Raw genomic sequence first — 23650 nt, forward strand, 5'->3', positions numbered from 1 at the left:
CTAACATGCCCTTAAAGACCTCAACAGCCTTCCCAAGCAATGTGTTCTGCAAGCTTATTATTAGTTAAATCTATCGATCTTGCTGATACTGGCCTCCTGACAGTCAGTTTTCCTTCTTTTCCTTCAGAATACATTATCTATCATCTGATGCTTTGTTTATTTATCATGTATTTTGCTATTTCATTGCTGTGGAGGTGTTGTCAACATTCTTGCATCAGAATATTGTACAGCAATTTCCTAATAGGTTTTTATGGGTCATTTGGCAATACTTGTGTTCTAACTGGATGGAGCTGCAGCCAAGAAAAACAGAAGCACTGATTTTAGTTTCTTTTGGAGATTGACAGATGCTCCTCACTTAGCGTCTTCAAGTATGAAAGTGTTATTTATTAGAAAGAAAAAAAATCCTGGTTTAATAATGTTCAGACTTAAGTCAGCAATGTTCCTCTCAAAGCTGATTTACCATTTGGAAAATAAAGGAGAAAGCCAAGGCTGGGATCACCCCTCAAACTACAGGATGAAACAAAGTTTACCAAAAATGTGCCCTTCAAGGGGCTTTCATGCCCCAAGGGGACTGCTGCGTCTGGCCACAGCTTCCCAACAGCAAGAGCAGACGCTAACCATGCATGCAAGGCAAAGGGATGCTGTGGAACCAGCAACATTGGCGTAGGAATTGGCTTCCTGCGACAGGCACTTAATGAGCTTGCACAGGGACTCAGATGTCAGTGGATAGTCAGCACATTCACTCTTTTTTATGTTTTTTTTTTTAGTATGAAGTCATGCAAAAACACAATACAGGAATCAATTAAAGTGCTTTCTCTCTCACTCCACTAATAGCTTGCATTGACCAAATGCAGCTTTACCTGAGGCTATAAAGTACTTTCCCATCTGGCTGGACCCGCAGCATGACGTTGTCTGTGGTGGTGTCATGGATGAAGGAACGCTTGGAGTGGACGAAGAACATGTCGGGGACCCAGATCTTCTTCACCAGCCTGCCGTCAAAGGTCATGCTTTGGTTGTTGGTGCTGGGGAAGGACAGCCTCTCATCTTTCCAGTAGTGCCTTAGATAAAGTGTCATGGTGAAGTCCTGCAACAAACAGGCTTGTGTCAAAACTTACACCTTACCGGCATAGCGGTGATTTCTCCTCTCTAGGACAAACCATGAGCTGTAAAGCACCATTCCTGAAAGCACATCCACTCCCTGAGCTGCAGGGGACATGACCAGCTGCAGCTTGTTTATTCCTCAGGTCAGACTGACCTACTGGGTTCAGAAATCAGAGGCCATCCACGTGGCAAATCCACCCCTGAATTGCAAATGTTGCGTTTTGGTGTCTGCGAGCCACTCCAGGGATGAAAAGTCAGCCATGCTGAGGCAGTGGTAGGTGGAGAGTGCTGCCGACCACTTATTAACCCCCAGCCATACGATGCTGCGTTTCTGGAGCCAACAGGGAAGAATTTGCTGCCTGCACTGCCCTACACGCTGCTCCGGCAACTGCCTTCCCCCAGGCAGCTGGAAGAGCATGCTGCAGTGAGAGCTCTTCCTCCAGCACAGCCACTGAAATCTTTGTGACTCAGTATTTGACCAAAATGGGGTTTTTTTGCTCTTTCTCCCCACATATTGTACTCTTGGATCCAAGGCATGCTCCTTCTCTTTGAGCTCTGCTGTATTCGGAGTCAGACCCCAGAGGCATGTATGCTTGGGTTTGCCTTTTTCCTTATTTCAAAGGAGGCCCTCATGTATCTGAAGATAAGCTCACACACAAGTGTTTATAAGCATGGTATCTTTGAGTGTTGCATAATATATTGCCCATAAACTGAGGGAAGTGTCTAAGACTGACCAGTCTGCCCTGGTGTCTGGAGTGGAGGAAGTCAGATGGATTTGGGGTGGGTTTTTTTGAAATTATTTGACATTGGATTTTTTTTTCCACAACACTTCCCAAGCATTTTGAAAAATGGCAGTTTCTGCAGTCTTTTTTTAGTAGAAGTGATTTGTTAGTTGCAGCCTGTGCTATTATTACGCTAGAGGCCAATATAATTCTTGGAAATGCTTTATATCACATCCAACTGAAGCTCCCAAAGCCACTGACCATGTAATTTCCTCTTTTTTCATTTGATCCATTCTACAGTGTTCCTTAACATCTTTTTCCTGTATCCAAATTTAAAACAGCTTGTTCTGGGAAACCTTTTACATTGACTCCCATGTGTTAATATGTCCTTTAAACAGTAATATATTGACAGACATTTGTTCTTCAGTGAGAAGTCAATGCCTCACTTTTTTGCATAAAGTTACCTTTATGGGTGCTGTGGAAAAATCAAGTATTGTCAGCTTTCATTAGGAAAGATTTATTAATACTAGCTGTAGGCTATTAAACTGGGAACGACAATATTTTACAATGCCTCATCTGAAAATCCCCCAAGCAACAACCATGTAATATCTCCCTCTTCTTTTGGTCCATTTCTCAGAGACACTATTAGCTCTCCCATTATGTTTGCAAATTAATTTCCATCCTGGGTAACAATCTGGTTTTTTCCTTCTTCCCATTTTTCCTTGAGATAAAACAGCTGCCCCACATGGCCTGCAAAAGCTCTGTTAATTTCAGACTCAGTGGCCCATAATAGTTATTTATAAAATCTTAAATTAATTGGACAATAAGAATCTGATTTGTGACATCCTAATGAACTTTTTTAACGTCCTCTATTATTTTATCACTTTCTTGCAAATAGTCAGAAAGTAGGATTAAAAAAGGAAAGATTGATATATCTAACTCCTCAGGCTTAAATTCAGTACAGAGTGAGGATCTGTCATGTTTCTTCATTTAAAAAGCAAGCAATGATCTTGCAAAGCACCATGGCCTTTTTCTATAAAGCTGCACAAGTTAAAAAGAATTGATTCTGACAATACAAAGTCTTCTCCATCATTATTTTGCAAACAGCCAAAATTGACCCTGAATGGTTTTTTCACCCGAGGCCATTCAGGGTTTTTCCCATGTTGCTGGGTGTTGCAGCATGATGTTACATGAGGAGCAGGGGCAGTATTCAAAAACCAGGGAAAGTCATTGAAAATCATAATGCTTGCTTAAAAAATGAGTTGGTTTGTTGGGGTTTTTTACTTTAAAATCCTCAATGGTAAGTTCCTTCCCTTTGCTTTCAAGCCCCAAAGCTTTTCGGGGGCTCTCTGGCCACCTTCACAAGCTTTCTCCTCAATCGGAAGAACTGGGACCATCCCAGGAGAGACGAAAGCTCAGAGTCCCCATGGCTGGTGGTGAGAGTGCCAAGAGCACCAGGGATGGGGGGACAACTGGAGGGCTCCCCGGGGCTGGGCAGAATGTGCACCCTGATGGGCCTCAGCATTGCAGCCCTGCTGTACCCTGCACGTGGTCAGTCGACTGCGGATATCCCAGCCTGGCCAAAAGCTGAAATAGCTGTGGTGAGAGGAGCCCGGCTGTGCTGCCACACAGCCACGGTCCTAGCTTTGACATGGGAGGAGGTCAGGTGCAGGCTCTTTAACCCTGTGGCTCTTAATTAGGAGCACAGAGAAGTTGGTGCTTTATGTGAAAGCTTCAGAGCTGTTTGATACATTTGTTGAAAGAGCAAAGTATTTTGAAAAGCATTCTGTATTGGGGTGTGATTTTTTTTTTTTTTTCTCTTCCAAAGCAAAAGCTGAGCTGCTGAGAGACTCTGGGGATGCTCTAACAGGGTAGGTCTAACAAGCTCTGGGTTTCAAAAGGATGAATAAAATTGGTGTAAGTCTTGCAATATACATGCAGGGCCATCTCCCGTTCCCCTTCTGTGCTCCTGCTCTCCTGCGTAGGCTGTTGTTTACATGTCAAGTATGCATGTAGAATCTTCCCATGCAAAATCTCCTGCAGAAATCATACCTTACTTTCAGTAGTGTTTTGTGATGAAAAAAGCCTCTCCAGCAAAAATCAAGACCAAAATCTGCACTAATTTGAGAGCGTTTGAAAACTGACTGTTTTCACATTACTAATTGTATGGTAGGAAATGAAGGACAAAGACTCAGTAAGGAATTTAGCCTATGCAGAGCACGAGCATTAGTCCTGCATGCCCCTGAAATTCTACTTCAGCATCAGTGTGAAGATATGGGAAGGACCAACAGAGCCTTATGCTCTTCCCCAGCATACAGCAGTGGTGATACAAATCCTAATGCATCAAAGGCAAGTTCTGGAGAAAATTCTCCCCTGTGAGCTCATTCTGGCTCCCCTATCATGAGCAGAACTCACCAATCTGAACCAGTGTTGTTCTCAGGGTGGCTACATGGCTTCTGGTTGGGAGCTAGCTGGCCCCTGACCACCTCAGAATGTGGCCAAAGTGAGACTGTGTCTGCAGTATATCAAACTGCCTTAAAACTAATACATTAATTGGCCTCCTCAGAGCTTTTAATGTGTTATCACTTCTTAAGAAAGTATAAAAAAACCAAATCCTTTGGGACAGTCTTGGCAGTGTTGTATCATTTGGTCCTAGAGAAAAGAAAATGTCAGATTTCTTCCTTCTGCTTCAAGGGAGATGAAATGGTAGTGTGAGGTCAATAGAAGCAATTGTTTGCAAATTCAGATCAAACTCAAATGGGAGGCTGTGGAGTGTCCATCCTTGGAGGTATTCAAGCCCCACAGACACAAACCCGGGCAGCCTGCTCTAGCTGGCTCTGCTTTTAGCAGGGCTTTGGGCTAGATGCTCTCCAGAGGTCTCATCTGACTTTAGCCCTTCTGTGACTCTTACCATGTCGACCTCGGAAATGCTGTCCAGACTTTCAACTTGGACATCTACCCCAACAGGAATTGCAGGGCCTGGGGGAAAAAAATTGAAAGTTGAGAAAGTATAAACCTGGTGAGACAAAGTAATCCTCTGGCTTTTGTATCTTAGAGATAAAAATAGATGCCCAGTCTGAAATAAAAACAACAGTAAACCAACTGAAAGTAGAAGCGATTTCAATTCATAACAAAACCCTCCTAATAACAATCAAAATCAGCAATGGCACTGTGCTATTACTGACTTTCTCTTTTTATTGTGTCATCCTACATGTGTCCCTTCAAAATTTAAAAGCAATTTTAATTGCTTTTAGCTGTAGTGCTTGGCTCCAGGGCTTGCAAGATGGATGTCCAGCAGAGCATCCATTCACATGGAGAGCAGTGGCGGTGCAGCTAAGGAAATGTAGGAGAGTTGATCCGACTTTTTCCTCACTTCAGCTCCCCTCCCAGGCTAATAGCATCCTTGGGAGCTACTCTGTGTATTTGGCTTTCACATCACTCAGCGCTCAGCTGTGGAAAAGACAGGGTGACAAGAGGGGATGCGTTGCAGGACACAGGCATGTGCCACTGAGCCTGGGGCTCCTGAGGGGAAGGGACTGACTGTAACCCCTTGTAATAGGGATTTCGATCTTGTTTCCCTCCTCCAGGCTTTGACTAGCCCCTTGTATACCTCTGGCAATTACAGTACAGGAGATCTGTCAAGACAAATAATGCTCACATTAGCAGACTGCTATGAAACTGAAACCTTTTTAAATTAATTGAACATGCTGGTATTTGGTATATTGAGCATTTAGCAATATAATCTTCTTTCATCAGAGTATATAATGGTATCCTGGATTTGAATGACCATCTGTCAGCCAGAAAGGGTAGATAAATTACAACATTCTTTAATCCAATGGGCTGAAAGAAAACGTGTTCTCCTTCATCCATTTCCCTGAAAGCTTAGGTTGCTCTAGCACACAGCCACAAAACTGTAAGCAAGCATTAACACACTGCAGTCAAAATATTTTCTTTTTGGTTATGAATGAAATGGCCAGGTCAGTAAGCATGGTGCGTGATTTGCTTAAGCACACACGTTGCCATAGTAAGATGAAATCTTAGAATTTCCCCATCATCCAGGAATAAACATAAGGTGTATTTGCAGATTTTTATCAGAAGAAAGTGTCACTGAATACCAGGAATGTTATATTGCCTGCAATCACATTTCCATGCCTTTGAGTACGCTATTTGCTCATCCAAGGAAGACGACTATTTCATTGCACCCCTATCCCCCTGAGCATGTCATGAATTCACAAAACAAAATAACTAAAATTAGAGACAGAAAAGGCTCTGCTTGTCAATCTCCTTGTTCACCTGAGTATGTGTTACAGTATAAAGAAGTGACAATGTCAAACAGGGACAGTGACAAATGTGCACATTTCATACCTCCAAAACCTGGTCTCATGCTGAAGTCATGGTCATCTATTCGGAGCAGCTGCTCTGACTTCGTCAGGGGAGATTTGGTGATGTCAGGGCTTCGTTTTAGAATTGGACTACCAGGAAGAGAGAAGCACAGCTATAAACCCTGAGCAGTGCCTGTGAGAAGTACGCGCCCGCTTCGCTCCATTACCCCTTAAACCTTTTACCCCTTAGACCATAACCATGCGATTGCTTGCAGCGGTTGGCAGCGTGTCATTAAAAAATGATTCCTGCGCTCCATATACAGCTTAGGCACCTGTGATAATTATGGCACTGAGAAAACATTTGTTTGGTGACTTTTTGTCTCTGTAAAATTATCTCTGCTTATAGCACAGTTTGGAGATAATCATTCAAAAGTGTGGGCTGGAGGAATAGTGTGTGTGGATAACTGGGGAAATGGAAACCAGCCGGGGAGGCATTTCTGACATTGAGTTATGATGGGGCATGAGGCCAGGAATTAGGGAAACAATATATCAAATAAACTACTGGCTGTTGCCCAGGAACAAAATGGAGACAGGCTGGGAACCAGGCCAGGAGGCAAGCCGTCCTGTAACTTGGGATAAAATGATTAGCTCCTGCCCCAGATTTCTAATGAGGATAAAAAGGAGCATTAAAGGCCTGGGAGGTCTCTGAGCATTAAAGAGCCTGGGGGGGGTCGTTCCAGAAGCTGTTGGAGTTGCACCAAATGCTGGGCAGAGGGTGCTCAGCTCCTCCTCCACATCCAAGGTGCAAAATGCTGTTCAGTGCCCCCGTGCTTCGGCTGGGATGGTGGTGGCAGCACCTCCTCGGTTGCTCCATCGTGTATGTGAAGCCTTGCTGCCCTCAGAGCTGGCTGCACGCTGGCTGCTCCGGTGGCAGGAGGGCTCAAAAACAGGAGGAAAGGTTTTGCTGGTTCTCAGTTTGATAAAAGATGGCATGCTCAGAGAGGCTCTTGTCTGAATATACACAAGACAAGTCAGAAATAGATTAAAGAAAAACAGGATGACAAAGAAACTTGATGGGGAATATGTTCCTGAGATAAAGTTCTTCCTAAATGAGGCCGCTTAGCTGTGCTGTAGTTCTCACAGACTCGTGGGCGGTTGTACCACAAGGAGCCAATACAACAATCTCTGAACAGAGACCAGCGGTATGATCAGCGACTCCTCTCCCAAACCCAGAGCTTTATCTGGACTATGGAGTATCTTAGAAAAATGCTTAGTCTCAGTCTAATAATTTCCAGGAGTGGCCAGTCATCTACCTCCATCAGAGAGTTCTTCTAGTCACGAGTGATCCCTCAGGCATTTTAAACGGTGGCCCCTGCTTCTGCTTTAGATTTAATTCAGCCTCTGAAAGACCTGTGGCATTGTGAGTGTGCGCTGGGGAAGGTTTATACCCGGCTCAGACAGGGACGCGATATTAGCAGGTCGCTGGCAAAACCTTCAGCATTTGTGAGCAGGCTTGATGGTGCTCAGAAAGGCTCTTTCTGCCTGGCAGTGGCAGCGGGAAGGACGAGCGGTGTGATGGAGAGCCCGCGGAGGGGGGCTCAGCTCTGCAGAAGGGATGCTCGGAGGGAAGGCACACACAGCCCAGGTGACACAAACCGCGCAGCAGCCCCACGCAAAGCCCAAGGGGCTGTGGCAAACGGCTGCGGTATCACACCTCACCTCCGTGAGGGTGTCGGCCAACGTGGCTTCCCCTGGATCCCGCTAACGGCATGACTCCCACCTAAATACAACTGGCATGCTCGGGTGGTGTCCCCTTCCCCTGCCACAGGGATGGGGCTGGCGGGGATGGGGCCGGCAGCAGCGGCTGGAGGGTTTTGCCTACCTGCCTTGCTTGTGTGCCTCGCTGTGGGCCTCCCGTCTCTGCCGCTGTGGCCGGCTGCGTGGAAATAGGAGGAAAAGGGAGAGCTGAGACAGGCAGTCACGGGTGGGGGGTGAGGACGTCACGAGGGAAGCGTGGCGGGAAGCACCGGATCTCCGCGGTGTTACCTTCTGTCACATGTGTGAAATGGCTCCTACCTTCACTTTTTCACCTTTTTACCGAAGGCCGATGTCAGGCTGGGCATGGTGGAGGGTGTGGAGCTGGGGGATGCCAGGGGCTCGTGGCCAGGACAGGGCAAAAGGAGGGATTTATGATTTTTCCAAGGTGGGATGCCACTGGTTTTGACTGCCTCCTGCCACAGCCATGCTGCCCAGAGGCCTCTGCCAGCTGGGAGCACAGCCATTACATCTACTCACCAGAGGCAGCCGGGTATTTTCATGAGAAGAAAATATTTTCAAAGTGTTTGGGGGGGGGAGTAAAAAAACCTGTGGAAATATTTGTTTCTGGTTTCATACTGTCTCCCAGCTGGCTGTCAAGAAAACTCCTTTCAGGGGTTTGGCCAATATTTTATTTTATCATTAAAGGAAAGAATATTGCTTTTAGCAATGTAAGTGCTAGCTTGAGCAAAAGTAACATTTTAAACATTTAACTCATGTTTAATTAAAAGTTTAAAAAGTTAGCTTCTCTCTGTAACAAACACTAACTCTAATCAACTCTACTAATGAGACTTTTTGCCCATTAACATACATTTCAAATCCCTCTGCAGAGATGTAAAGCGGCAAAACTCCTTTTGCAATAACGAGTTTCACCACCCAAGCACCATTGTGGTGGGCAGTGGCAGAACCCCAGGCCTTGGAGGATGGATTTCCCCTGGGCTGGGAGCTCTCTGAAAGCCGATAGCGTTGGAGGGAAATTCATCTTTCTGCTGCCACAGCGGAGCAGACAACCTCTGCATCACCCAGACTAAGGGTGGGCACACTGGCCTGTCATCACTGACTCACCCTTTAGCGAAGCATTGGCCGAGTGGGGTTGGTTTTCCAGAATCTGCTCTGTGCTTCCCAGAGGAGGGCTGGGAATAAGCCCACAGGCACACCACTCTTTGGGGAAGCTTTGGGCCATGCAGCACTATTACTATTGCGAGGAGCAGCTTCTATGGCACTGCTTGGTCGTGGGCATCGTGCAGCAAAATGCGCTTGCAAATGCAGAATGTGCTTTCTGGGTCTTCTGCCTTGTCGATACGCCCTAGGGCTGCTGCTGTGTCTCGCTGTTGCCTGCTTCTCATCTGCTGGCCGTCAGGAAGTAATTTCACGTGTTTTAGGGATAAGCAGATTCTGGTGACAAGCTGACCTACTTACATGACTTTAAAGTGCCCTAGTAAACTCTTGGCTATTCAGGAATAATGCTGGTATTCAAACAGGAATGAAGCAGGCCATGTTCTTACAATTTCTAATTTTCATTTCTCTTTGTAGAGCTTATCTAGTGCTTCATGCTGGCCCTGGCCCTATCCTGCCTGTCGAGGGACCCTTCAAGGCATGGCCATCAAGGATTCATGGCCGACTCCTCCCTGTCCTCTGCACCCAGCAACCCCGGGTGGTTCCTCTTATTTCTTCCAGGTGATTCTCCACCACCTCTAAACTAAACTTTATTTCCTTATCCCAAGCCAGCATAAAATGTCCCCTATGCTCCAGCCACTGCAGGGGACTGTGTTCATTTGTGCTTTGGTTCAGCTCCTTCACTTCTTTTTGCCAGTCCCATTCCCCTTGTCACAGCTCTGAGGTTACCAAGCCTCCCCCACTTTCCTGCCTCCTCCTGTGGCAGCAAAACATTTCTACCTGATGCCAATCATTCCCCAGTTACTGCGATTTGAAGCCCCATTTCTTTCTACTCAACAAATAGCTTTTCTGGTCTGGTTCCTGGGAAGTGCTCAATGGCAGCTCCATCACAGGACCCCATTAGCCTGCCCATTTGGGCTGTGAATCAATGGCAAGCCGCTATGGCTTCCCCTTGCACATCTGCTGCCCCTGAGCGTTTGCAGCAGCCAGCCGCGCTCAGGAGATTCAATCCAGACGTTGCTCACAGATTGCTCAGCGCAACTGTTTGCCACTGCGGCCACGCAGTGTGACAGTATTGCTCCTGCCTTCGCTGGGGTGACAGGCTGTCTTTAAAACTAGCACATAACTCCTGAGGTAAAATATATTATCTCCTAACAGTTACAGTGCCGAAAGGCATTTCATGGCTCATGAAGCTCACTGAGTCACTTTTATGAAAAAGCAACAACTGGAGCAGAGTGGCATTTATTCACAGTGCTCCCTGTGCATTGCTGGAGTAGCTCTCAGGCCCCTGATGGCAGCTGGGGTGATGCAACCTCTCCAAAGTCATCATTATTCCCCCAGGTCCCCTCACTGCTTCAAGGGATCATGAGGTGCCTCTGCCCCAAAGGCTGAGGTTTGCTGGGGCTGGGCAAGAATGAGGCAACTGAAGCTTAGGATAGCCAGGGAAAAAAAAAATTAGCAAAACCAGATTTTCATTACTATCACTACAGACAAAAGGCAAAAAGCAGTTACTCTTTTTTTTTAAAAGCCCAAGATTTACTATGGCACTTATAGTCCCTCCAACAAAGGAAAAAGCATTGCAGGGTTAGGGATAACCATGTCTGATTTTCAGAAGAGACAGTCCAACCATGACATCTGAAGGTCCCAGCAGGCATTTCCTAATGCCCAGCTTCACAGGATGTGTGCCAGAGGAGTGTCAGGTTCACACTTGCAGCGTGTATCAGAAAACCCACAGTATTCTTCATCTTTGAAATAAGAGCTTTTGGAAGCAACCACAACACATGTGAGAGAAGTCACTACCCATCTTAGCCTTTTAGTTTGTAATTAGTTATGCAGCATACATTTCCTACCTATAAATCATACTCTTTTTTCTCTATGGGAGGCAATACACCTGTAGTAGACAGTGACCTATTTTACACTCTTATTAGGATAATCTCACTAGGATCTGAGAACATTTCTTCCTTGAGGAGTTAAATCAAGATACAGTTTCAGTTCTTCAGGAAAAAGCGAAATCCAGTGTATTTTCCTCAAGTGAGAGTAAGTTGCTGAAGTAATGGAGATTCACACAGTCTTTCCTGGGTCCAAGGGGTGACATCCTCGAGGAACAGTGCTGGTGGGGTTGGCAGACTGGGCTAACACTAACGTTACTGTTATCAGATTTCATGAAATTCTGGGGCAGTCTGTTCTCTCCACCCCTTACGGTCAGTATTCTTAGGTCTGCAAAGAGGATGGCAGATCAGAGAAGAGGTGTCAGAACAGATCCTGTCTCAGGACATGTTGTTGAGATGTGGCTGTGGCATAATCTCTGTCCCTTTGGTTACTTGCGTCATCAGCAACATTTTGGCCAGGGGCTGTGCCTGCAACTGACCCTACCCTGAGCAGAGGTGCCTGCTGCCCCGGGGAAGCCTGGCAGCCGGCGGCTGGGGGAGAGCCACCGGGGTGCCCCTTTCCTCTTTGCTTATCTCATGCCTGGGTGATGCCTCCACCCCTTCTCCGGTGCAGACACTGCGGACTCTCCCCCCGTACCCTCTGAAACAACGTGCTTAATTTTGTCAGAGACAAGCTCTGCAGCTCACGCTGTGCTGTAGTGCAGCCGATCCACAGCCTCTCCTACCACTGACACAAGGCAAGGGAGGGTGTGGAGCTTGCTGAGCCAGTTTCCAGCAGGACTTTTAATTGGGAAGTAATGAAAGTGATGAAAACTCCCTCATTGCTGCCAGCCGTGCCGTGGCGCTTGGCTCTGGGCTCCCTGTCCCTGGGTGGACACTGATGGGCAGCCTGTGCGGTGCCTCCCATCCTGCACCCGCTATGCTGCACAGCTTTCGTGCCGTGCTGGGCAGGGGAATGGCAGGAGCCGCATTCTCCTTGGTCTGCCTGTAAAATTATGGCTGGGCAAGGTCCTGACAAAATGCTGCCTGAGGCAGAAGGACCAGGAGAGGTCAGCAGAGGCAGCCCAAGTCCCTGCAGGGGACAAAGATTTGACGGGGAGGACATGGTAATGGCAAAGGTGTATTGGTACTGCTAAAGAGCTGTGAGGAGGCTAAAGGTCTTATTAAAGACCTACACCTAAATATTTGACTAGGTTTTGTTTCTCCCTCTGTGACCTCTGTTTCTCCCTTATATGACCAGTTAGTGAGCTGGGATCATACCACATCAGCATCATGTTAAAGGCAGAAATCAGGCGGGGTGTGCCGGGTCAGGGAATGGGGGAGAGGCAGGAAAGGGCTGGGGATTGTATGCACAAACATATAGAAGGTGTCTGTAGAGAAAAAGTGGGGCAGGGGCAAGGAGAGCTTGGATCTGCAACAGAGCCTATGCGTCGGTGAGACTGAGAAGAAAAGTGGCTGGGTAGGCAGAGATGGGGAGGGAGGGAAAACACTGGGTAAGGCCAGAGGGGAAGACATCAGAAAGAGCAGAGAGGAGACATCAGGCTCAAACAGTGCCTCATCATTGTGTGGGATGACTCCTGGGGCATGGACACCCTGGACAGTCCTGCATGAGTAGGGGTGTCCCCTCACCGCAGAGTGGTGTGGGACAGAGATGCTGCCCAGAACCTGGCGATGCATGAGCCTCGCTGGGCTAAAGAGCCTCCCAGGCTGTGTCCTAAAGGAAGGAAAGAGGTTTTGGGGCAGGGGGGTCACAGAAAGTTCCCCCATAAGATGCATTTGACTTGCAAATGAATTGGGAAGACCTTCTCAGCAAGCAGGAGATGCTGGTGAGCAGGTGGTGCAGCAGGTCTGAGTGAAGTCTGAGAGGTGGTGCAGAGCCCAGAGAAGTGCTTTGCGGAAGGAGGAAAGGAGGTAGCTAAATGCGGAGAAAAACCACCCAGCACCTGAGGGAGGAGAGAACAAACTTGCAACGTGAAGAAGCTGCTCTTATCCAGCAACATGCACTGCAGGAGACATGATCTATTGTGTAACATACTAATTCCCAGGGATAATGTAGGATAGAAACCCACTAATTTGTACTCAAATTAGGAGAGTTACAAAGTTGTGAGCTGTAAACAAGCCACTAAAAACTGAGGAAAATTAATTACAAAATGTATTTTATCTTAGCATTTGGCAAGCCCTTGTTTGCTTGTAATTATGTTGGGTCATGTGTCCTTATGATTTGGAGATTCAAAGATGGTGAAGAAAGGTGAGCAATTGCCATTGCAGGTAGTTAAATTTATGAAAAGACATGGGGAAAGAGCACTATCTTCTATGTTCACAACATAAAGTCTGAGAAACAGTGGGATTCAGAGCTGTTCTACAACCTTATTTTTGAGTAATACAGAAAATTCAATGAGAACCCCATTTTAATCCAGTATTACTTGAATATAGATCAATCTCAGAATGCAAAATAAGCAGAGGCAGGAAACATATACACACTCTTTAAATTTTGCACTTCCTTTGTTCTTTGCCTGGACATAAACACTGGCAAAAGAAAAAAAATTAAACAAACCTACACACATTGATTATTCACAGAAAAGTCATGCCACCTGAGGTCTTGGCACTGTACATGATGTTGCAAAAATGAAAGTGCCCTTATGTGGCAGAAATTGCATCCAGTGGGTGTGTGTTTGTTGGGTTTTGCGTCACACAGGTTGAAAGGAAGAGTCGGAGGGAGCAGAAGGAACGTGACTGAGGTCCATCGTGACAGCTGAGGAGGAGGCAGGCATGGTGCCAGGGCTCAGCTAAGTGTAAAAGAGAAATGGATGAAGGGAAGGGGAGCTTCTAATGGGGCCATGCAGAACATGCTGAAAGGTTTCAAGTCTGCCCCAGTCTTTGAAGAAGGGTTGACTTGTAAGCAGATGTCAGCACAGTGGAGATCAGGGAAGGGCCTGTTAAGGGATATTTAGATAAACTGGAAGTATTTAAGTCAACAGAGGCTGATGGCACTTCCCTGGGTGCACCGGGAGTACCAGCTGTTACAGCCTCTGAGCTGTAAGCAGGTACCTCCGAGGACTCCTCACAGACAGGTGATGCCCCTGAGAGAGGGTGAGGGTGAACACAAAACCTGGTTTTAAGCAGGGGGCAAAAGAAAGATGTTGGAGTTTTGACGTTTGGAAAGAAACTGGGACAAACTTGTGATCCGTTTGTCTGCTCACCCCCAGGGATAACAAGATTATAAAGATCACTCAATGTGAATCTTTGCAATAATTGACGTCAAACCAGTCTAATGTCCTTTCTGACAGAGTAACTGGCTGCCTTAGCGTAAGCAGGAGGAAAAGTAGATTTGAATGAGGTTTTTAATATTTCATTACTAAACTAGGGAAATACGGTTGACATGAAACTGTGACTTTAAGCATGGTTGAAAGACTCTGGTTAGAGTAACCGCCATTAGTTTGCTGACGAGAGACATTAAATGACATCTCACAGATTTCATCCTGGAAACTACTAGTCAATATTTTCAATAATAATGCAGATAACAGAGCTATAAAACTCAAGCATGACAGCATGCTTGAGAGAGGAACAGAGATTTTGGAGTCTAGGATCAGAATTCAAAGCAGCCTCAACACGTTGGAGAAAAGGTCTGATGTCAATAAGATGACTTTCAGTAAAAGAGAATACAAAGAACTGCATGGAGTACAGAGAAATAATTGTACAAATGCAGAATGGGGAATAACTAGCTAATTATCAATACTACACTTGTCTTCTAGTTCCTTAATTACAGCAATGAAAGCACTCTGTCTTTATAAGGGAAATCAAAACCATCAACAATTAAGGAATTTGTTTGCACTACAAAACCCACAGAATTTTAATAATTCTGCTGTTGGGGCAATGTTAAGAAATATTCATATTGACACAGGACAGAGACAGATTTAAAGTAAATGGATGGAATGGTAACAAGTCACCAGGCTTTTACCCAGAAGAAAGCCAAGTAAGGAACTGTTGAACCAGCATTTAAATCGTCGTCTGTGTCACAGGAGTGGAAGGTGACAACTTTCCACTTCTTTGGAAAAAGAGTTCCAAGTGGACTCTGAGAAGCTACACACAGCTCCACTGGACAAATTAGCTAGAAAGACAGAAAAAACCCCACCCATAGTAGACACCAGATAAATACAGTATATACTGAAGAAGAGTGAGAGGCAGTTTGACATTTCTTGAGGGATGATATGTGCTATAAATATAAGAGTCTTCTCTAAAAAGTTAATGACCTTATAGATCAGGGTGACCAAGTTGACACAGTGTACCTCAGTTTCCAAAAGGGTGTTGACAGATCCTTTCCAGACACTTGTAAAGAAATCAATCAGTCAGAAGGAAGGAAGTTCCCCATGTGTGAATGGTTACAAAATAAGAAACAGAGGAATAATGGAGAGTTTCTACTGTGAAGAAAGGTTTTCAGTGTAGTGCCATGGAAATCTATGATAGGATCACTGTTGTTCAATAGCTTTATAAATTATTTTGGAGAAAAGAATAATTACTGGCAACAATATTTACTGAGGATATGTAACCATTCAAGGTAGTCAAAATCAGAACTATGGGTGGAAAATTGCAGCAGAATCTCATGATGCCAAGTGACTTCAGAAAAATTCAGTGTTAGTAAATTCAGAAAAGTGTACATTGTTTTGTACTTCATATTTTTAAATCTTTCCATTGTACTTTCAGAAACAATGTTAAGATAATGGTGGCCTCCAAATCAACTGTTACTGCTTAGGAAGGAGGTCTCAGTATCATTGTAGCTATTTCTTGGTAAATATCAGCTTAATGCTCCACAGTGCTCAAAAAGACAAACAGGAGGTTAGGCGTTGTTGGGAATGGAGCAGCAAACCAGGCAGAAAGCATTTCAATGCTGTTAGTAACACCAAGGCATGTCCTCATCTCACATATCCAGTTCCCGTAGTTGGAAAAAACAGAGCAGAGCAGGAGGAGAGAGAGGGCTCAGAGGTGAGGAGGGTTTCCAGGCAGCCTGAGCAGGTCTTTCTGAGTGGGAAAGGAGACAATGGCCAAGTGATATAGTGCAATGATATAAAATCAGGAGTGGCATGATGAAGGTGAACAGGAATCTGTTGCTCAAGACTTTCCACAACACATAACAAGGAGAAGAAATTTGGAAGGAAGTACGCAAACACAGCATGTCATCACACTGTGAAATTCACTCTCACCGAAAGCTGTGAGCGCTAAAAACGCAAGTGAGTTTGGAAGGTGAATGGGTGGTTTTTAGAAGAAAGACCAGCAGGAGCATTTCAGATGTGAATCCAACCCCAGAATCAGAAAATCAAATAATTTATATGTACTTAGAAGGGAGGAAACTGCCTTGCAGTATCTTTGGGTTTGTTTGCGATTTTTTTTTGCTGGGCTGCAGATAGGATTGTAAAACCTGTTATGTCTCCTCACACCAGCTCATAAAACATGTTGGAGTAATGGTGGGCTAGAAGATGATATGAAGCTGCTGATCCTGAGCAAGTTACGTAGTGGCAACGTTGACTGGAGATTTTATCATCATCAGCACAGTAAAGTGGCACAGTACCTGGGTGTATGAACATGGCTACAGAAGTGCCATAGAGACTATGTTCTGCCATGATTCACTTGAAGGTGATAGGAGGCTATGTAAAGTGTAGCACCAAAATAAGTTCTAGAAAGGGTGAAAGGAGGCTGGTGATAATGATGAAAGTAGAAAATATAATTTTCGAAACATCATCATTTGCAATGATAAGTAGGGAGAGGACACTTTAGGCGGAGTTGTGAGAAAAAAACACAAGATTTCCAAGAAAAGTTGTCATGCAAGATTTAAGTTACTTGAAAGAACAACAGGGGTGGAAAGACAAATGAGAGAAATAGCAAAGCCATAATGAAAAATAAGTTAATTTATAACAGGGTAAAGAAGATGAACACTGTTGGAGAGCAGAAAAGGATTTCTGGACAGTGGAAGGAGAGGTAAGACAGGGAGCAGCAACAGCTGCTGGAGTAGAGAAAGAAGTTGCAGAGTAATACAGAGTTAAAAGCAACAGGAGAAAACTTAGCAGAGCTGTATGACAGGGGCAAGAAATGTGCCGTGGGGCAAATAAATGAGGCAGGTGAAGAGGAGGGCACAGGAAGTCAGGGACAAAAAAAGAGAAACAGAAAGTTGGAGAAGAGGAGGAACCTTGAATGGGGGAAAGAAAAGGAGTGAAGGAAACGGAGTTGAAAGGAGGAAAGGGAAAGGCAAGTTACCACCAGGGGAGATGGAGAGACTCCAGTTGCATCGGCCTGAAGCCCACACTGGGCCACTTCTTGCTCTCCTGAGACCCAGCACTGCTGGTGCGAATGGTGTCAAGCCACAACACAAACTGCTGATCATAAAAAACAGTGCCTTGGGAGCTGCGGGTGCTCAGTGCTCCACTGGATCTGGTTCGCTACTGATAACATGCTCTTATAGGCAATGCTTTCAATGGGCATTTTACAGGCTTACCGTGCACTCTGAAGATCTGATCCAAAGACAGCTTGCATTAGTAAGCTTTGTTCATGCAAATAAATGCTTTCAGGATCAATCCTGAAGATAAGATACAACAGCAAAACTCTAGGACAAGACAATGGCTTAAGGATTGCTGGGAAGTAAAGGAAGAAATCCTGTTAGGGATGAATTTATAAGGCCAGAGAAGGCATTAGGAGGGCAAGAAGATAGGAGCTGCCCTACATGTAAGAGGCAGCCTCAGTAAGGGTACCAGGATAGCCACGTCTGATTTACAGAGCTCAGACAGCCCACACACAGTGTGGCCAGGGTACGGAGCAGCTGACAACACAGAAGTACTATCCAAATTCAACAAAAGCAAGGGAAGGTAACTTTGATGTTGCAGATGTTCAGTATGATGCTGAGCCTTTGAAAAAGGACCAGGAAGGAACCGTGGCCATAATGATGCAGGGTGGCTCCCATCACTTAGGAAAAGTGTCACTAATTGTAATAGCATCTGAAAATGTCATAAGAGAAAGATCTTTGACCATGAGAGAGACCCTGTGATAACAAGCCCAGGGCTTATTGTAGAGGACGTCATTCAACTGCTGTAAAAGATAGCTCTTACTGACAGAAACATGGACAGGGAGCTCTAGAGGAGTGGAAGATGAGTTGCTATTTGGAGACCAGAGTGAGGCAAAATGATTATAACACGGCCAGGGAATGGCAGGGACATGACTAAAACCATGAAGCGAGACTCTTAGCTAAGGTTAAACAAACATGATCCGTACATCTTGTACAGTGAAATCTCTTCTGCCAAGAGTTGTTTTTCTGAGAGGTGGTTATAATGCTGTCCAGGGAGATTTTAGTGTTAAAAAGATTTTTTCCCCAGCAGTTAGCTCTGGCAGAACAACCTGGGCTCAGCTCCAGGCCAGTTCTTTTCCTATTGCTCATCCTCTCTAGCAGATTCTGCTGCAGGTCTAATTAGCAACACAGGCTTTGGCCCTTTTGTTGGCATAATGATGTTGTGACCTTTAGTGACCCTTTGTATCCTTCTAGTGAGCCCCGTGCATCCTGGTGGCTTTCCAAGGGCCTGAGCAGTTGGGAAAGCAGCAGCCAGCCCTCTCGCTGGTGCTCCGGATCTCAGCTCCTTCCTGTAGGAGTTTTGGCACTGGGGGTTTAACAGGAGTAAAAAGCTTTGCAAACCCTGCAGGATTTGTACACCGCTGACTGCAAACTGTGAACAGGACTGCAAGGTGAGAGAGATTTTATTTTTATATTGCTGCTCTTTGAAGTGAAATTCCTTTGAGGTGATTTGTCCTGGAGATTAGCAAAAATAAGTAGTTGAATCTTTGACTGGCACACAGACATTTTTACAGTGAATTACAATATTGGAGAGCTCTGTAATAAGTCCCATGCCATAAAGCTATCTGCTTTGCTGCTTTCACTGTGACTGTATGCATACTTTGACCTGCACTTATTTGCCATTTTCTTGTCACACTCTGCGCTGTGTCCCAAAGCCTCATCACCTTTATTTAAGATACTATTTGGGACCTGTTGCAAAATTCCTGTCATGCAGACGCAGTCCCCCAAAGACTCTGGTGCATACATGAACTCTTGTGGGCAAAACCATGTTTGTCTGCTCACCCTTCTTCAGGGCTGTTGTGTCTCATGCTTGAATGGCTGCCTTGGGGTACCTGCAGTGCCAAAAATTGTGACAGAGAAAGTGTCTGATGCTGCAGCCCTCCATTCACCATACCAGCAAGAGTGCAAAAGCTGTGGGATCAGCTGAATTTGAGCAGGTGAAAGAACAAGCCCTGGGGCTGAAAACTGCAGAGCAAATGGCGAGTTTTAATTGCAAAGCAGAGTTCAGAGCAAGTGAGTCTCCTTGGAAGAAACTAGCACTTGCAGAACAGCACCATGCAAAGAAACAAGCTAAAAGCCTATGCATTTCCTCCGTCAGCGGCACCATGAGAATCAGGAGCAAAGCTGGACACGTCTGTCAGGCACAGCAGGATGCTGGCAGCACACCCAAGGTAGCAGGTCTCTACAGCAGGTGCCTGCGCCGCCTGCCAAAACCGGTGGCTGGCACTGAGCCCTGGCAGTAGGGCAAGCAGATGGTCTTGTGCCCCTAAAGGCTTCCGAAGGCTAGGGAGGCCATGGGTGCAAATCAACCCACCCTGAGCATCCTGCGGTGGTGTGGAGCCAGCCTTTTCCACTTCAAATAGATTTCCCCTACCAGTCTCCAATGAGGTCTGTGGCTTTCTTCAGAAGGTAAAGGCTGCAGTGAAGGGATGGATTTCCATCCTGGTCCTTACCACAAGCCTTACGGAATAAGAGATAACAGTGCTTAGAGAGGAGTGACAAAGACAATTGCTGTAACTTCTGCATAATGGGTACTCAGGGTTGAGTGTTGAACAGAGGGGAAACAGAGTCAATAGCAAAATGTTCAGGAGCAATCTTCACTGCAAGCTTTTTCTGATGTTGTATAGCATCCCCCCTTGCTCTGTTTTTCTTCCAGGACCTAATTCTGTGATGGAAAAGGCACTGGCTTTGACTGAAATGCAAAGGAAGTGTGCCTACTTCAAAACTGTCTTATATGATGTAGGGGGCCTATAAGAAAGCTGCAGAGGGACTTTTTACAAGGGCATGTAGTGATAGGACAAGGTAATAGCTTTAAACTGAAAGAGGGTAGATTTAGATTAGATGTAAGGAAGAAGTGCTTCATTGTGAGGGTGGTGAGACACTGGAACAGGTTGCCCAGAGAGGTTGTGGATGTCCCCTCCCTGGAAGTGTCCAAGGCCAGGTTGGATGGGGCTTTGAGCAACCTGGTCTAGTGGAAGGTGTCCCTGCCCATGGCAGGGGGGGTGGAACTCAATGATCTTTAAGGTCCCTTCCAACCCAAACCATTCTATGATTCTATGATCAGCAGCGTAATATATAGGGTCCTACATGTGAGAGCATAGAGGGCTGGCTGTACCTCTAAGATGAGGTGTCCTGCCATACACGGAAGATTGGTCATGTTGGGCAAACAGAATCTCCCACTGCAGGGCTGCAACGGAGACCATGACCACAATCCCAGGAGGTCAGCAGGAGTAACTCCGTATACAGCACCTATGTGAAGACTGTACAAATACTGCACCCAGTCCTGATGTCAATCCTGCAAAAGCAGTGAAGGGACAGAGGAAAACAAGCAAATGACTGAGTCAAAGCTTGGGCAACATCCTACACTGAGAAATATAAGAAGCTTAATCTTCTGAATATATCTTAGCAGAGATGAAAAGGGGGCTTGATCCACCTGCAAATACCTGGATGGTGAAGAGACAAGCTAGCATAGAACAGGAGCAAATGGTTGAAAGCCGAAGTTAAAAAATACTTGTGATCCTATTCTGAGTTTATCTGACACTGAAAGTAATTATCATAAATTAGAAGTTCAGTGTACAATTCATACAGAAGGATTTGTTGCTTGTGCTTAGCAGGAAATCAGACGGATGACCATAATTGTCCTGGTTTTACCTTACAAATTATAAGGCTGTTCAAACCATTCATCTCTCATGGCCTGTCCCATCACAGGGGAAAGTGAGCACTGAACTGGGCACCATGCTGCTGATGGACAACCCTACAGCCACACACCAGCTTTGCTCATCTCTCCCCATCAGCCCTCCTCAGGATCGGTGCTGCTCTACTGAGGCAGAAATAGGCCAGAAATGACCTCCCAGGCTAGCGTGGGCACGCTGGGAGGGCAGTGGACCCAGCTTCTCAGAGCCACGACACCTCGAGGCTTTCTGATGGGCTTGTCCTGGCACATTTACACCGTATATACAAAGCACGGGTGAAGCAGTAGTTCCTACATGAACTGAATAGATATTTCTTTTCCATTTTCACGTATTTTTAACACTCTGCTGCTGTGATTTGTTATATCATCACTTAATTGCACTGACACTGTTAAGTGTTTGGTGGAGTGGGAGTTTTCATTAAAGATGCTAAACAACAACATGGCTGTGTGTGTGCATTCCTCTCTGCTGGATGCTTTTCAGCTTAAATGGTGGTAACCTTGCTTCTCACCCCTTTATTTTGCTACAGCCAGCATATCACCTCTGCTGCCACTGCCATGAAACTTCAATGAAAACAAAGGTTTCATGGCTGTCTTGCATCCGTACTGTCTCTGGTAATGCATCCCCTGGGGGCTGATCATAAACAAAGCCACCACATCCATTTTGTCAGTTATATGTCCATGAAGGTGGCATCACTGCTAAAGCCATTTCCTGTGTATAAAACAGCTTATGGACCCCCAAGTGTCAACTGGGATACTGCAGTCACTCTGTAATGTAGCCCTGACTTGCTACAAGGGGCTACAGGAAAATGAAGAGGCACTGCACTTTCCATCCCTTCCACCTTTCAGTCATTTTTCCTGAAGGCTAACAGGAGTGGTTTGAATTCTTCAGGACTGTGACATTCCTGCATTTCCATCCTTATACACTTTACAGTATTGATGGCGGCATGGAGTTATTGCAGAACAGAAACAGTAACTATAGCAAAGCTGAAATGACATAGGTTCAGTCTGTCACATGCAGAAGTACATAACATTTGAACAGAAAACTAAATGTGTCAGCTATATTGTCCAAAAAACCCCCAAGGGATTTTTCCTCCAAATGTACCTTGTTATGTGCCTGAGTATAAAAATCCTCCTACAAAGTTCCAAATATTATGCAAATAGAATATAAGTAATCAGAATTCAGTTGTAGCAAAAACCTTCCTCAACTCAAAACCTCCTAAAATGGCTGTCTACAAGATAGTGGGAGAAAAATGTCACATAGTCTTTTTGTAAGAGAGAGAGAGAGAAAGAGAAGAACAGATATTATTTTAAAGAATTTTAAATCTCTTAATTCAATACACTGAATGCTCTTTCTGTTTCCTCTGATAACTGACCATAGCCTTGAAGTTTGCAGAGACACTTTAATTTTTTCCTATCAAAAGCTCTATAAAACAAATTGTATGGGAATAATAAAATAAATCCTGAATGTTTTCATTTGAGATCTCAAGTCAATCTAATCTTCAGTGAATGCAACAATCCTCATGGAACTAAATTTCCTCTTCACTTTCATGTAAATACTCTACCACATTTTAACCACAATAAATATAAGCAAACACCTTTTTTGCACCCTTTCAAACTTTGAGATATCTCAAAAACCCATTTTTGGGTGGGGGAGCAATGATTTTCACTGTAGAAAATGCATTAAAACTTATTCATTGGCAAAAACAGCAACAGAAAATATTTTTGACTGAGAGATCACAGTCTGCAAATGCAAACTCTAATTATCTGTTAGTCATTATATCTTCACCTGAAACATTACATTAGTACAAACTGTAGCTATTTGAATATAAAAAAATGAGACTCACCTCCCTTTTTTGTATACCTCATGTATTTCTTTTCCTTGTCGGTGGGCTCTGCATTCAGTTGATAAAACCCATCCCCACAACAGGAGGAAGATGCTAAAATGCATTTTATGGACAGTCAACATGTTACCTGAAGGTTCTGTATCCAGTAATAGTCCATACAAGAAGAAGAAAACCAGAATGTAGATCCTGTTCCTCTTTTTAAGACATTATCGGTCTGATCGTTATTGGAAGGATGTTTACTCATACAAAAAATCATCCTGCAGTATTTAATCTGGACAGTGGGGAAAGCAATTTCCACTAAACCTATAAATCCTTCTACGTCAGATGGCAGGGATTTTCTAGCAGTGTTGAATTCACGTATTCTCAGAGAACAATTATTTTTGTCCAAACAGGCTATTTTATTAATTGGTTTAAACTGAACCCTTTTCAAGTACATGTAGGATATGGCATATATATATATTTCTGCCTGATTAACCAAAGTGGTGCAGTTGGTCAGGCAGATGTCATTAGTCGTTTTTTAATCACCAAACTTATCTGTGTAGCAGTGATGTTTGTTACAGGCATTGCAATAGATTGAAAAGTGTTAATAAACATGTATCAGTTTCAGCAAAAACTCTTTTCCATTTAGCTTTGCAAAGAGTATTTTGATCCTGTGTGTTTTTCTACATTACTTTTATGTACAGTGATACTGTGACTGGAGTGGTTGGTGCTTTCAGGACTGGTGTCATGTACCTCACTGCTCTGCTGAGCGGGGTCTCTGGAAAGTATCCCAGTGTGTAGAGGAAGGAGGGGAGGACAGCATGGGGGAGATCGCTCTCCTCT

General features: G+C 44.9%; 1 protein-coding gene and 1 long non-coding RNA gene across 3 annotated transcripts in view; one reads left to right on the top strand and one right to left on the bottom strand.

The window, feature by feature from the left end:
* The window catches only part of LOC104323129 (gamma-aminobutyric acid type A receptor subunit rho1), a 31244-nt gene extending 7880 nt beyond the window's left edge, over positions 1-23364 (bottom strand). The window contains exons 1-5 of the mRNA XM_069804848.1: positions 22829-23364; positions 8028-8081; positions 6189-6295; positions 4735-4802; positions 861-1084 (exon numbers count right to left, since the gene is read on the bottom strand). Coding sequence (XP_069660949.1) covers positions 861-1084; positions 4735-4802; positions 6189-6295; positions 8028-8081; positions 22829-22950 — 575 coding nt within the window. The 5' untranslated portion in view covers positions 22951-23364. The remainder of the gene's footprint in view (positions 1-860; positions 1085-4734; positions 4803-6188; positions 6296-8027; positions 8082-22828) is intronic.
* Positions 6611-22457, top strand: LOC138689554 (uncharacterized). Of its 2 annotated transcripts, XR_011328414.1 has the most exons (3): positions 6611-7565; positions 18488-18684; positions 19950-22457. It is a non-coding gene; the product is annotated as an uncharacterized lncRNA (long non-coding RNA). The 2 variants fall into 2 exon arrangements; XR_011328413.1 differs by lacking the exon at positions 6611-7565 and having other exon boundaries at positions 8089-18684.
* Positions 23365-23650: the final 286 nt, after the last annotated feature.

The sequence above is a fragment of the Haliaeetus albicilla genome, chromosome 17, assembly GCF_947461875.1.
Source record: "Haliaeetus albicilla chromosome 17, bHalAlb1.1, whole genome shotgun sequence".
NCBI lineage: Eukaryota > Metazoa > Chordata > Aves > Accipitriformes > Accipitridae > Haliaeetus > Haliaeetus albicilla.